The 14,326-nt window shown below is 39.6% G+C and overlaps 1 protein-coding gene across 2 annotated transcripts; it reads left to right on the top strand.

The window, feature by feature from the left end:
• The first annotated feature begins 1,289 nt into the window (after positions 1 to 1,289).
• On the top strand, positions 1,290 to 13,495 carry LOC140226910 (SKA complex subunit 2-like). Of its 2 annotated transcripts, none has more exons than XM_072307340.1 (8): positions 1,290 to 1,460; positions 5,758 to 5,838; positions 6,943 to 7,119; positions 8,959 to 9,081; positions 9,723 to 9,804; positions 10,434 to 10,552; positions 11,109 to 11,228; positions 12,210 to 13,495. In XM_072307340.1, the coding sequence occupies exons 1-8, from the start codon at positions 1,410 to 1,412 to the stop codon at positions 12,267 to 12,269; spliced, it is 813 nt and encodes a 270-aa protein (XP_072163441.1). In that variant the 5' UTR covers positions 1,290 to 1,409; the 3' UTR covers positions 12,270 to 13,495. The 2 variants fall into 2 exon arrangements, with proteins under 2 accessions (XP_072163441.1, XP_072163442.1); XM_072307341.1 differs by lacking the exon at positions 1,290 to 1,460 and adding an exon at positions 1,695 to 1,801.
• The last annotated feature ends 831 nt before the right edge of the window (positions 13,496 to 14,326 follow it).

Genomic DNA, 14,326 nt, shown 5'->3' with positions numbered 1-14,326 from the left:
AAACTTACGTGATTCAAAGTATTATGTACTCATTGTATACGCGTTAGGCCCTTATATTGTTTTGTATTGCTTTATGTCCGGAAATAAAGTCACTTGAATTGCATTGAATTGAAAATGAAAAGACTGATCGTATTTAGCTCTGAGTCAGTCCTAGAATCCATATCACCATTTTTATGTTTTATAGACTGTTCAAAATTTTGGGACGGTTGATAATTTTACGTACTAACCTCCGACCAATTAGCCCTATGGCGAATGTACATCATTCGTTTTTGTAAGGCATGACATGCTTTAAATTTCGTGACTGAGCCATTTGCCCAAGAATTCCAAGCTAGTTGAATCATAACAAAATAACAAGGTTGGAGTGCAATTTTTTTTACACCCCCCCCCCCCACCCACCATGGGATTGAACTGAGAGGGCGAGATATTTTACACCTATAAGTGTGCTCTCATATTCCCGTCCTATAGGCCTATACTGGCTGCGATCTTTCTCTCGAACTTTCTTTAAAACACACCCATCAGCGGCAACCACTACCATCACTACCACATACATACAAAACAAACAAACAAACAAAACAAGCACACACAAAACCGAATAGGCCTATACGGCCCAAATACACTTTTAGGGCCATTTCTGTTGGGTTGCTCTAATACGTTGACTTCTTGAACTGGGTTGAATTGAGAGTTGTTGGGTATTTTTCCCACTTGGATATTTATCATTCTGTAACAAACATTCCTCTGAATACATAATACATCATAATATTTCAAATAACATTATAATATTTCAAATAAAATACTTTGAAAAACAAAAAAATTAAGTACAGTGACTCAGACAATCATATAATAGTAATACATGATCAAGAAAACTGGTGTCTAAACAGACACTATGAATGAGAGTTGTTTGATGTTTTTATTTTTTTCCCCCTTGCATTATCTACTGAAAGTATTTCTTCTATCCCCCCCCCCCCCCCCCCCCCACGCGGGGAGTCCGTCCTACGATACAGTCTCTCTGATTGGATGGAAGCGGCTTTTACTGCAATCACTTTTTGCGAATGTTTTGAATAGCAGTTGCATGATATAAATTTATTTTTGTTTTCCACTCTTCGGACAGGAAAGTGTTATGAAAACATCAATAACTCAAATTCGTATGGTATGTCACTTGCTTCCTTTTGCCAAAGTAAGATAGGACAGTGTAGGCTCCCCCGCCGCCACCACTGAACTAAAACTATATTTTAGTTCGGTGGCCGCCGCCGCCACATACGGCACTGCTATCTAGCTGGGGCGAGCGCCATCTCTCAGTCTACATCGTATAACCCGGGACTTTGAATGAACTTCTAGTTCTACCAACCCTCTCTCACATTTAAATTCTATCTGTTCTCTTTGTACAGCAACATCAGCTTAAATTTGTGAATATGGAAGGTTCACAGGAAATGGAAAGGATCGTTGATAAATTGGAAGGGATGGTAAGTCGCAGTCAAAGTTGATCTCTAACGTTAGTACAAATTTAACTCGCACTTGAAGAAATACCGAGTAGCAGGGAGGTCCTGCCTAGTCCCATATATTGACCTGCGTGCTGCTGCCGATCCATAGGTCAACAATACACGTATGATGCATGAACCCACCTTCTTCGCCTTCTTCTTCTTCTTCCTTTCCTCCCTCCGTTTATGTCGGAGATTGACGAACGTGGGTCGCAGATAGGTCTTCAATCAGGATTGGACACCTTTCTAAGATAATTGATATATCAATGTCAATGAGCAGAGACTGAGTTATTATGTTCAACCGGATCGGAAAGACACAGCTTCAGGTCAGAGTCTAGAGAGTAGAGTCTGAGGAGGTTGAGGGGATATTCGATTGATTGTTGTCATCTACAAACATGACAAAATGCTAGAGTCTAGACTCTAAATTAATATAGATACTAGAGATCCGAGACCTACTTTCCCTATAGAGTACTAAAGTCACTTACCATATAAGGTTGCCACTTGCGCATTGTACGGGTTTGTATGGCACTAACTCACACTGCAGTTCGGGAAACCCACTCACAAGGGGGGCCCCTCCTTATAAGTAACCCGTCCCCCTTATAAGTAACCCTGTCCCCCTTATAAGTAACCCCCGGGGCACCCCTTATAAGGAGTCTCCACGCTTTTTTTGCAATGCAAAGCGAAAATGAAAGGACTGCGGCAATTCGCTTGATTATGTCCATAAAGCTTCACAAGTTTCCTAGTTACTCACGAAATTTGAGCAAAATCGGTTCGAGGCATCATATCTAAAATCATGGATTTAAATGCGATGTCAAACGACCCATGCGAATGCTGAAATGCGAGCGATTACTGGCGTGAGTGTCGCCAGGCGCGGCAATGCTTGAGTACCTGAATGAACGAAAGTCTCCGTACTCAGTCGCCACGTCTGCACTCAAGCATTGCCGCGCCGCCGCGCCTGGCGACACTCACGCCAGTAATCGCTCGCATTTCAGCATTCGCATGGGTCGTTTGACATCTCATTTAAATCCATAATTTTAGATGATGCCTCGAACCGATTTTGCTCAAATTTCGTGAGTAACTAGGAAACTTGTGAAGTTTTATGGACATAATCAAGCGAATTGCCGCAGTCCTTTCATTTTCGCGTTGCATTGAAAAAAAGCGTGGAGACTCCTTATAAGGGGTGCCCCGGGGGTTACTTATAAGGGGGACGGGGTTACTTATAAGGGGGACGGGTTACTTATAAGGAGGGGCCCCCCTTGTGAGTGGGTTTCCCGAACTGACTGCGACCAGCCCCAACACGCAGTGTTGGGGCTGCGCATTGTAGCAGATATGATCATGACAGGCGAAGTATAGCGCCTAAATATCAATATGAAATCGCAAAAATTCTGTAATATGAAGACTTACAGGTGAAGTCAACTTTTGGTCCTGCCAATATTCCATTTCTGCTCAAATTGATGAGTTAAATACGACTCGGTCGAAAGGAACTTGGGAGAACGACATCTTATACAGTCAATGGATTTGAAACTTGTGCGCATGCGCTGGCCGTCAATTCATCTGTACAGCTGTAGCTTTATGGCAAGGCCGTATCATACTGTTGTGGCAAACCCTCTCGCTGTATATTGCGTTGCTTTCTGGGTGGGTACGCGCGCGCAGGCCTTGTCAGAAGGCTAAAAGCATTGCGACTCCGCCCAGCACATGAATATTTACGTGCGCAGTGTACTGCATACTGATTTCGAAAATGGTGAATGGGATGGGGAGCTAGGAGATGGACCTGTAAAAAAAACGTTTTTTCAAGATCATTGGACCAGTGTGAACAAGAACAAGGTGAATGTATGGTAGGAATTAGATAAGAATCTTATGTATACTATAAAAGTAAGTTTTTTTCTAGTGAAATTCGAAACTTACGGAGGCGCGAAAATCTGTGACAGACTGTGTATGTTTTTCAAGCTTACCGATATAGCACTCTATTGACTCAGGACGCTCCCACAGTGTGTAACTGTGTACACGGAGCGTCCCGGGGTTAGTATGGCACTAACTATACACAGCCCTGTCGCTGTACACAAGTGTAAGTCGCGACAGGGCTGTACGGTGTGGACTCTCCGTAATCTCTGTATTCCAGGGCGCCGACGCGATTTTGAATTTACTGCACCATATTTGTTACTAAGACTACATAAGGTGAAAACTTTATCTATTTAGCTACCATTTTCAGCTATTGATATTGATATACTCATTTTATAACTTACCAAAAATTGCACCTTTTTTATTCCTGTACGCCGCAGAAATCGTAGAAATTGCAGAAATGATTCGAAATGTCGGCGCAGCACTGGGCAAAGAGGGCGCTGTCGACTTTGCGGGCGTACAAACTCTAGCAGCGCAATTTGCATCGTTCAAAGCTGGGAAGGTTTATTTTGAATGGCCCCGCGATGATCACAGCATTCCGGGTTAAGATTGGACTTTTTGCTCAGTGTATGTTGCTTGAGGGCTCACTATGGACTGAAATACCATGCTCGTAATCCAAGTATCTCAATTCACGTGAGTGATTCGTAAAATTTGTGAAAAGAATGTAGAAATTTTCAATAGTTTTGTTGTTGTGTGACCGTGTTCGAGGGGTTTAGTAGATATGTGTATGGGGTTCCGTAGATATGTGTATCACACACCGTCAGACCCTGTGCTAGCTTAGCACACGGGGTCTGGTCGGGCTAGTATGGCACAAGCACATGCCAGTCTGCCAGGGAAGACGGGTGGTATTCCCCTACACAAGCTGCCACCTCTTCTTTTTCTGTATATTTAGTTAATTCCCTATCAAAAGTGGTATCAGTTTATTCCCTAAGTTTCGCTTTACAAAATGATTAATAGGCTTACCAGTCTCCAATCGGGCATTCACTAATTGTTGCCCGAGCTGATCGACTGTGTCGTGTGATCGCATCTAGGCTAGTACACGGCTCTCAGTGGGGTTCTTTCCAAACAAATTTTCCCACGAAAACTACGGACTCGGTACAAGACAGAAGGATATTTCTTCAGTCATTTAACTTGCCTGTCAGTCAGAAGGGCCTTCCACCACTCGTTTCAAAACATGAAGGATTCAAGTAAACAACCTAGACACTGTTGGTGGCAGATTAAAATGGCGACAACCTTATGGTAAATGACGTTACTACTTTAACTAGCTAGATTGAGGAAGGTTAGGGTCATCGTACGGGTCATGTGGTAAAAGTGTGGCATAAGTAAACTGGAATGCAGTCTGGGTGCAATAGTAGGCAGTTTCTGTTCCGTTTGACTTTGATAAACTCTTGGCGAATTACGGCAGTGTAGCTGCAGGCATGCAGCAGGTGACAACATTGTTCTAGAGTCATCTTCCTCTTTGCACTAGTAGGCATGTGGGGTCCACATCCTTCTTTATCTTGTGGAGTCTTGTTTGTAGCAGGTATATGGATGTCAGGAGTTGGACTCTTGCTATCAAGGCCTGATGGATGATATGGGATGGAGGGTTCGTTCGAGGGGTAGAGTATCTTCGGGATGTTGTGAGTCCAGTGTATCCAGAATGCGAGTGAGGGCTTCAGATTGATCCTTTCTGTGAGTGTGAGGTCCTTTTATGTTGCTGTTGTGATGGTGTTTCTAATGAGGCGTTTCCATTGGGGGTATGGCCACCAACACCACCACTACCCGCCATGCTACCACCTCAAAACACCGAACTCTCGTGACGACGGCAGCCAGGTGGGATAGAATTTAGGGAGTTCATTTTATAATCTGACAAGGCGCTTATGTGTTCAATTATTATTAATATGAAACAGCACAAACATCCTTGTTTGGGATAATGTCATCAGAATTAGTAAGAAGAGAAAATATAGTTGAATAATAAACGAAGACATTCAGGGTAGGGCCTAGTCTAAAGTTCTTGTAGACTACAACCTTTGTCCTAAGATGCACATTTTTTAAAGACATTTGTGACACTGTCACCACAAAAATAGATTAATTCATTAATAAAATTTTGTAAATAAAAAGTTCATTGATAAAATTTTGTAAATAAAAAGTACCATTTTTGATCAATTCATTTGTTGTTTAGTTGCCTGACAATACAAGTGCATCATGAAGCATGAATACTAAAGCACCTTCCCAGAATATTCTGCATTTAAGATGATGAGACCACTTGTGTCTGCATAATGGTATTCATATGCTTCTTAAACCATATATGCAGATGGGACTTCATTTCTTGCAGTGCTTATAATGTCTGTTAAAAATGTTGAATTGATATATCGTGTTTGATTGCCTTTGATCTCTGATGCAGTTTCGCAAAGCGGAATCGGACATTGAGTACATGTCAAGGAAGCTGGAAAATGAATTTGAAGAGGCAGCTGAGGAGAAGCAGGTTTGTATTGCCTTGTTACATGGGAAACAGAAACATGTACAGTAAAGTGTCTGTCTCATTCAATTGTTATTATCATCAGCATCTCCCCAACACCATTTGGAGAGATGTTGTTTGGGGGGGGGGGGGGGGGTGATTTGCTTTTCATCACTGCTCTTGGCTTCGTTGTGGTGGAATCAAATGTTTACACAACCTTTATTCCTCCCATTATCAAGAGCATTGATTTTATTTTTTTTTCTCCATTTACCTCCCTTTTATGTATCATCCAGACTAGAGTAGTATATTCTGACATTTCAAACTTTGATATTGGTATGTAAAGGCTTTGCTGTTATTTGATCTTGTGCATTATGAAATCAAAGTTGCTCCCTCTGCCATACGTTAATTATAATAAAGTACAAAAGAAGGCTATTGAAATGGGGGGGGGGGGGAGAGAGCGTGCTCCTTCGATACTAGAATGGGTGTTGCGCAAAGCATGACTTGTCCTGAGGAGACTCTAACAATGTAGTGAGAAAACATACTTATAAGTTTATGTATACATGTACAGTACTATATATACACAAAGGACTGTGCACTTGAACATGATTGCACACATGAGTAATATTAATCAGTGCTTGGTATATGTACAAAGAACAGTGAGTCACCTAAAGCATTTACCATGATTTACTTGAGAAAATAAACTAGTGCTTTTGCTGACACATACATAATTTAGTAAATTTGTTAGCAGGAAATACTTAAGACAATGCACTCCTGTTGTAAGGAACACGGTTATGGTAAAATTCCGGTGACAACGAAATGAAAATTCAGGCTGCAACAATGTTTTTTTCTTGTTTATTTGTTTGGTTATAATGAAATTTCGATATAACAAAAGAAAGCTGCGGGTTCCAAGGACTTCATTATAACAAGAGTCCACTGTATGCAATCAAAATGTAACTAACATCTTGGGTATACAATGTTTGCCTTCATATCAGACCTCATAATGAGATTTACCATTAGTGCTACAGACTGGCATCCTGTATGATTGCTTTTATCATTCTGTGTGAAATGTTCTCAAGCATCATTCCTCCTCACCACCCCCCACCTTCCATGCCCCCCCCCCCCCCATGACAGACATCCCCACTTGAGCTCAGCCGACGCCTAGAGCAGGTCAAGCACGACTACAAGGGCATCCTCGAAGAGGCAGAGAATGTGCGCAAGGCTCAGGAGGAGATGGTGGCGGGGGTGAAGCAGCAGCTCCAGTCTGCTGCAGCCGCCATTCAGAGACTCCAACAGACGTCCGGAGCCGAGGTGAGTGGCACGAGCGTCATGACAGCAGAGACTCCAACTCTCCTGCTTTCAATGGGAGATCTCCCACTGAAAGCCCATTTTTGCAAAATCTCACGTTCTCCCGCTTGAGATTTTATTTCTCTCACCCTGGTTCTGTGTCTTCTCTTGGGAGGTAGAAGGCTTAACGGTGCGTCACTTCAAATTAAACTGCCCCCTCGACATTTCGCGCCATGATTCTGCAACGCGCAGAGATTTTACTGCACCATTTCATGACTTTTTTCATTGAAGTCAATCGCATATTTTGAGACCAAATTTGGGACGTCCAGGTACACCATTTTGAAGTTACGTAATGTTTTGCATATGCATGTCAGCCCGAAAACAGCTCAAATTTGTGATATTGTGTGCAAATCCAAGGCAAATTGTGTATTTTTGTTAAATTGATATAGATCAGATTATTTCAATTTGTATGCTTTGAAATTAATCAATTCTAATGTAGATAAGCTTGAAAAAAGTGCCTGCAACTAATTTTGGCAAAAAAAACCCATGAAAAACAAAAGGTTGAAAAAAACAATAAAATATATAAGAAATTAACAGAACAATAAAAAACAAAGGAGATTAACACTGATTGTGCTTTTTTTGCAAGAAAATGATTTGATGTGTCCTGAGGAATTCTGACACAAAAATTTAGCAATCGTTTAGTCTTTTTAAAGGTAGGGAATCCCATTTGTATGCCTTAAATGAAGAGTTGTATAAATACAGTGGTATGTTGAAGAGAGTATCACTTTAGAAACTCCCATAAAGTATTGGAAGTGGAAGGTAACATTTAGTACATTTTTATTGACCGTTAGATTTGGAATTGAATTTTTTTCGGGGCTCACCGTAAATTCCAGTACATTACTAGGCTACCTTTGCAGACCCATGCACTGCATGTGTGTCCATCATGTATATTTTGTGAAGAAAGTTCATCAAAACTTACAAACATTTTTATATACATTCTTGCCACACACTCTATATGTTATTACATCAGCTCTTATACTTTTAGATTTGTGTTTATAGATAAAAGATACAGAAGACTGCAACAAAAAGGCTTAAGTGTGGCTGACACACAGAACTACTGAGTAGTTGAGTTTTGTGCATTATTCAAATTGTAGATAACTGTTGACTTCCAAATTTCTCAGCAGTGGCCTAAACAAGTCCCCTGAGGTTCATATTTAATGTTTTGCTGCATTTTGGGAGGTCTGTAAAAGGTATCCCCTACCTTTAATGGAGTTACAGGTGAAAATATGATTTCATGCATAAATTTGCATAATTAATTTATTAAAAATAGAAAATCCATATTTTTCTATTGTATGACCATGTAATCTTGTAGTTGACATCTGGCTCTATGTTCAGGCAAAATTTTGCGGCGATTGCGCCATCGACGGCCGAGATCTGGGGAGGTTCAAATTGAGAATAACAGTCAACATTTTGAATGGAAAATCAAACTTGCAGGTGTTACAATTTCAGGAGATGAGGGAATTTATGTAATGAGGTCCTAGTCAAGGTCATTTGGCCCATCAAGTTCATGCGTACCATGTGACAGTGAAAGCTCAGATGTACATCTAATGTTTCTCTACAGTTGTGGACATGAAAGGAAATCCTGCATGACATATCAAGTGTCGTACAGGAACTTGTTATTTAGGTGTTCATGTATATTATGTTTTGAGGGTTGCTGGCAGCATTTGTTTGCAGAAATAGTGGTATTCTTTCTTTGCCACAAAACCGGATATGATTTGCTATGATATGTTAAACATTCTGTTTTCAAAGAATTATGAAATATTGTATTATATTTTGTTTCCTTGTTTTATGGTTGAAACTCAGCTACCCGATGTGTCAGAGCAAGAAGAGCTTGTCAGATCGATACTTGGTATTCCATTGACGTCAGCATCAACTGTGCAATCAGCACCGCAGTCATCAGCCGCTCAGCCCGTTCAACATTCACAAGTAAGGATGAGGGAGGGAGCTCAAGTAAAGCAACAAACAAAGAGTGTGAAGAACAGAGCAAAAACTCTGTAAGATCAGGGCTCTGTTCGAGGAAATGTTGCCACTGAATTGAAGATATGAATGTCAGTCATAATTCACTGGTATATTAGGTACAATTTGTGTTATGTAATGATTTTAAGGTCAATTGAAATTTCTTTCTGTAGGGCAGGGTAGATATGCAAATCACTGCAAAGAGGCAAACATTTGAATCTATTAGAAGGGATAAGACATGAAGACATTATTTATTGTGAATAACAGTCCATGTATTGAATGGAAAATACAACTTCCAAATTTCTAATTATGAGATTTGGTGCTGATAGCTTTTTTTTTTTTTTTTTTGACAATCTCGATTTCCATTTTCTTTTCTATTCTATGTATAAACTTGTTTAACTTATAGGACTTCCCTACATTTCCGACGCTCCACCATGATTTTCTGGCACCGTCATCCTGTGTGTCTTTGCCTTGTGTTACGGAACAACAATAAGAGCCTCTTATTTATTTCCATTATGCAGTACCTTTATGGCTATTTTTTTCTTAGATTTATAACTTCCCATTAGTCTGACCCAGTAATCTAAAGGTAGAACTCTTGATGTCTTATTCAGCCTCTTCAGATTACAACAAGTTCTTCAGAACCAGTTGAAGATGAAGAAAATGTATCACCCATTGACACAACATTTGAAATCAGTAAGTATGTGCATACCAGTGCATTTATAAGCAATCCATCAAACAAAAAGTAGGAGACAATCAGGGTGGGGATATTTGTGTGCTAATGCATGGTCCCAGGACTACCTTAAAAGAGATCAACACATTAACATTTTGGTATTGTCTCCAACTTCTTTTTTTTTCACTTTTTTATTTTTCTACATTTTACAGACTTTGAGTAGAAACTAGACGGTGTACGTGATTGTGTTGTGGAAATGCTGCCCTGGAATTTATGTATCAACCAACACAACATTGATCAAAGCCTCCTGAAACAAACAACTGACACAGTAAATCAATGTACTGATGTAAATATGTGGGACTATGATTAAGTGTATGTATTCCCAAATGATACAGGAAGATTGTAACACTAAGCAGGTTATCTTTCTCAATTGATATTCAAGGTACGAGAGGAAATGTTGAAAGCTTCCATACATTCCACGTGACAATGTTTGTATCAGTTACATCATAATAACAAAAAAAACTCTAATGGAAGTGAGGACTTGCTTGCAAATTGGTAAAATTTTCTAGAAATGTTGCTAGCTTCAAATCCTTTATTCTAGAGTTGCTTTATTTGGTTTGCTCATCATCTGTACCTCATTGCTACTCACCAGGTCCATCACCAGCAGAACTGAGGGCACAGACCGATGACATTGTCCCCGTGACAGAAGAAGAGTTTGCTTCTGTGTCAGACCTGATCAGAGGAAGGGCAAAGTTGGATGACATTAACAGGGTATGATGTCACACAGTCTGGCTAGCTAATGCAGTTCACTTCTGAAATGCTCTTTAGAATAAATTTGCACTTTGGTTATAGCACAAGCATCTTAAGCCTGCCTCACAATGTGTGAGTTTGGCCAGCAATAGGTTGTGATGCATTACATCGCAACACTAAGTGAAGTCACATACCGTTGACCTCCGTTGCAGGATGTTCAAAAATCGCAAGCTGTTGTGCATAAATGAAATATATGTACAGCTGTAGAGCTTGACAGGCGGGCAGTCCATACATTCATGTTCACCTGCGAGATAGCTGAGAAGGTATCATGTAGAGTTGATGATTATAATGGCAATGATAGTGAGCAGGATAAGCATCTTCCTCCTCGTCCTCTACTTCCTCCTCCTCTTTATGTTAACATTTTTTTTTTCTGACGTAGAGGTTTTTTATCCTTAGTATCATAGCGTCAATAAAGTCCATGTTTGTCATGATGTCTTCATAAAGTATCCTCTTTTCAAGCCAGTAGAGACCAACTGTTACAGAAACTGTTGTTGCGTTACGTGTACACATTCCACAGGTGTACAGGAGGTTATACGACCACTTCAGGACAGAAGGAAACAAGGGCTCCCTCTCTGTACCAGACATGAGCAAGATGGGGATGCGCATCACCGGGGCAACTGGAGAAGCCAAGTTGAAGGCATGTATAAACCTATATTACCACCCACCCGTTTGTGTATAAAATGTTCAGTTGAATTGCTAAAAATTGGTGTAATTGTAACATGATGCCATACAGAGAATAAATCAATCAAATCAAAGCAAATCAAATCAAATCAAACTATTCTTTCTCCATGCTTTTTATGAGACATCTTGATGACAATACAAGAATACTATAAATGATAGTGAAAAGTCATAATAGTTCTAGTAGTATATGTAGTAAATCACAAGGAGGCGATATGGCGTGGTAGTTTACAACCAGAGAATCTCAGTTATGAGGTCCACAATTTGAGTCTGCTGGCAGTAGCAGTAGTGCCTGTAGGCAGGTCACTCTATCCCCATTGCCTTATGTTTGTAAGGGAATTTTAAAGCTGTTAGTCCCCTAGTTACTAGCTCCAAAGCATTAAATTACATGTACTTCCGTACAGGCTCCAAACAACAACAACATGATTATCAAAGAGTTAATTGTTTTGCTTCTTAAAAAAGAAAGAAAGATAAAAGCAATGATGATAGTTATTAATAAAAGTTATTAGCAATTATTGTATGAGAAAAATAAAAATTCTACATGTATTCATAATGATGACAAAGCATATTTCGTTTTCATAATAGGTAATAAAGTTGAATAGTAGCAAAGCCACTAAAGATATTATATTTACCACAAAATGTTGGTTGTACAAATGAGTCTGTAAATAATTAAGTTTTGATTCATGCATTGCCTTTGAAAACTGATGTGGGAGAAAAAAACAAATTATTCACATTGATAACAAAGCATATTTCATTTTTATAACAGGTAATAAAGTTGAATGGTAACAAAGCCAATAAAGATATTGTATTCCCCACAAAATGCTGGTTGTACAAATGAGTCTGTAGGTGATTAATTTTTTAAATCATGCATTGCCATTGAAAACTGATCTGAAAGAAAAAAAAAATGATCGTTTGCCCTTTTGACCTTGCTTCTGCTCAGACTCTTCGTGCTTTGAAGATCATCAACATAACGAGGACTGGAGCTGTAAAATTAATGTGATTGTCTGCTATTGCAAAGGAGACTCCACCATGGCTAACAAGTATGTGGCAGCAGACTGAAGTTCACTCTTTTGTAGGTGTGGAACTTGCAACTGATGGACACTGTATTTGGCATATCTTTGAAACCTGTGCGGATCATTTACATGCTGTTTTACCCTGAGATATATATAGGAGTCCAAACTCCAAAGGCTATTTTTCAGAACCATATGATGTGATAGGTGATATCATGATCTAGCAGTAATTTGTGACATGAAGTTTGTGTTCTGGACCCTTTAGACAGTGTGGCTATTGTACTTGATACCTGATAGAAAAGATGTCACTACCCATTTCAATGTAAAACATAAAGTGATAAATACCAAATGCTGCAAGTAGGAAATTATGTTTGCTGGTAGTAAAACAGTTTTTATACTTATTGTTTACATTCTTAGCAATCAAACAAAGCTGACTTTGTTTTGTTTTGTTACAGCCAGGGACATGTTCTTGTTGATAATCACTGTTGTTAAAGAAAGTGCAGGAAACATGTAGCTATCTGCTGTAATTCATCAGTGGAGGCATTCCTTAAATTTCCTTCAGTTTATGAAGTCAAGCATGTTTGCATACTTGGTGGATAACTTTTTCTGAAACACACTCTGATTGTGTGATGTCTGCTGCCCAATTAGATGTCTTAATGGGTTAAGAAACACAAAGTTGTCCAGGCATAGTGTTCATCTGAGCTTTTGGAAGCATACAAAGGGTGTGTTCAAATGCTCCCCTAAAGCGAACTGTACCATACCTGTTCCAGAGAAGCGCTCAAACACTCCTAAAGTGTACTGCACCGTACTGAACAGAGGATCTTGGATCACTACCAAAGGTTAATCGTTTGTTACTTGTGTCATTCTCAACCTTTCCTGCAAGTTTCATCCCAATCCATTAACTACTTTTTGAGTTATTTTGCACACGGACAAACAAACGAACAAACAAACAAGCCAACGGTAACGAAACCATAACCTCCTCCCTTGGTGGAGGTAATGATGACCACTGATCCTAAGGAGGTATATACTGAGTTGCCAATACCAGTATCATTGATATGAATGCTCTGCATAATGAGATAAAAACAAACTTGATTGCATGATGTATATTGCCATTCGTTGTTTGGGAGAGTATTATATAATGACCTAAGCTTTTGCAAAGTTGTACATATGTGAATAAAAAAATGCATTTATAGTGTATTGTACCTATGCAGGTAAATATGTTTATGGAGTGGTTTTGTTTTCATGTACTGCATGTCCCAGGTTTTGATGAATAGTGTTTAAAAAAAAAGGAAAATTATTGTGTACTTGCACCGCTTCTAAAATATGTGGCACTTTCCCGGGAGTTGATAATTGGCTCACCCTGTTCATGTACATAGGTATAATGGGTTACTCAACCCACACACACCTAATCAGAAATTACAGAAATAATTGAGGATGATATGTTGAAGACTCAACAGGTAGGGGTTAAAAGGGTTGATGGTGTGGTGTGCATGCATCCCCAACCCTGCTCTGTGTGTGTGTGTGTGTGCGCGCGTGTGCGTGTGTGTGTGTGCGTGTGCATGTGTGTGTGTGTATGTGTGCGTGTACGTGTGTGTGTGTGTGTGTGTGTGTGTGTGTCTGTCTGTCTGTATGTGTGAACAATGGGGATATGTTTTCCCTTTTTCCGAGTACAGTGGATGTGTTTCTTATGTGTGTGCAAATCGCATCATGAATTGGGTCTAGAATCCCTTCCACACCCCCACAAATAGGGTAGACTCCAAATACCATGGTATTACACATGACTACAACACACTAAAGCTAGATGTAGCTTGACCCTCTTACAATTAAAAAGAAAAAAAAAATGTCATCCCTTTGGCCTACATCCCTTTTATCATCATCCTTAATTGGCTTTACAATGTGAATCACTGTTATCTAACTGATGTCAGAAGTGCTCAGTTATTGCTACTAATTTAACAAGCTGTTTTACAAATCTATAGCTGTTATAACAATGAATCATTCTTTGTCACACCTTGATCCCAAATCATTAAAGAAAAAGGGAAAAAAATAC

The sequence above is a fragment of the Diadema setosum genome, chromosome 4 (genome assembly GCF_964275005.1).
Source record: "Diadema setosum chromosome 4, eeDiaSeto1, whole genome shotgun sequence".
NCBI classification, from domain to species: domain Eukaryota; kingdom Metazoa; phylum Echinodermata; class Echinoidea; order Diadematoida; family Diadematidae; genus Diadema; species Diadema setosum.
Note: the sequence above shows the minus strand (reverse complement) of the source record. Positions and strands in the feature narration are given on the sequence as shown.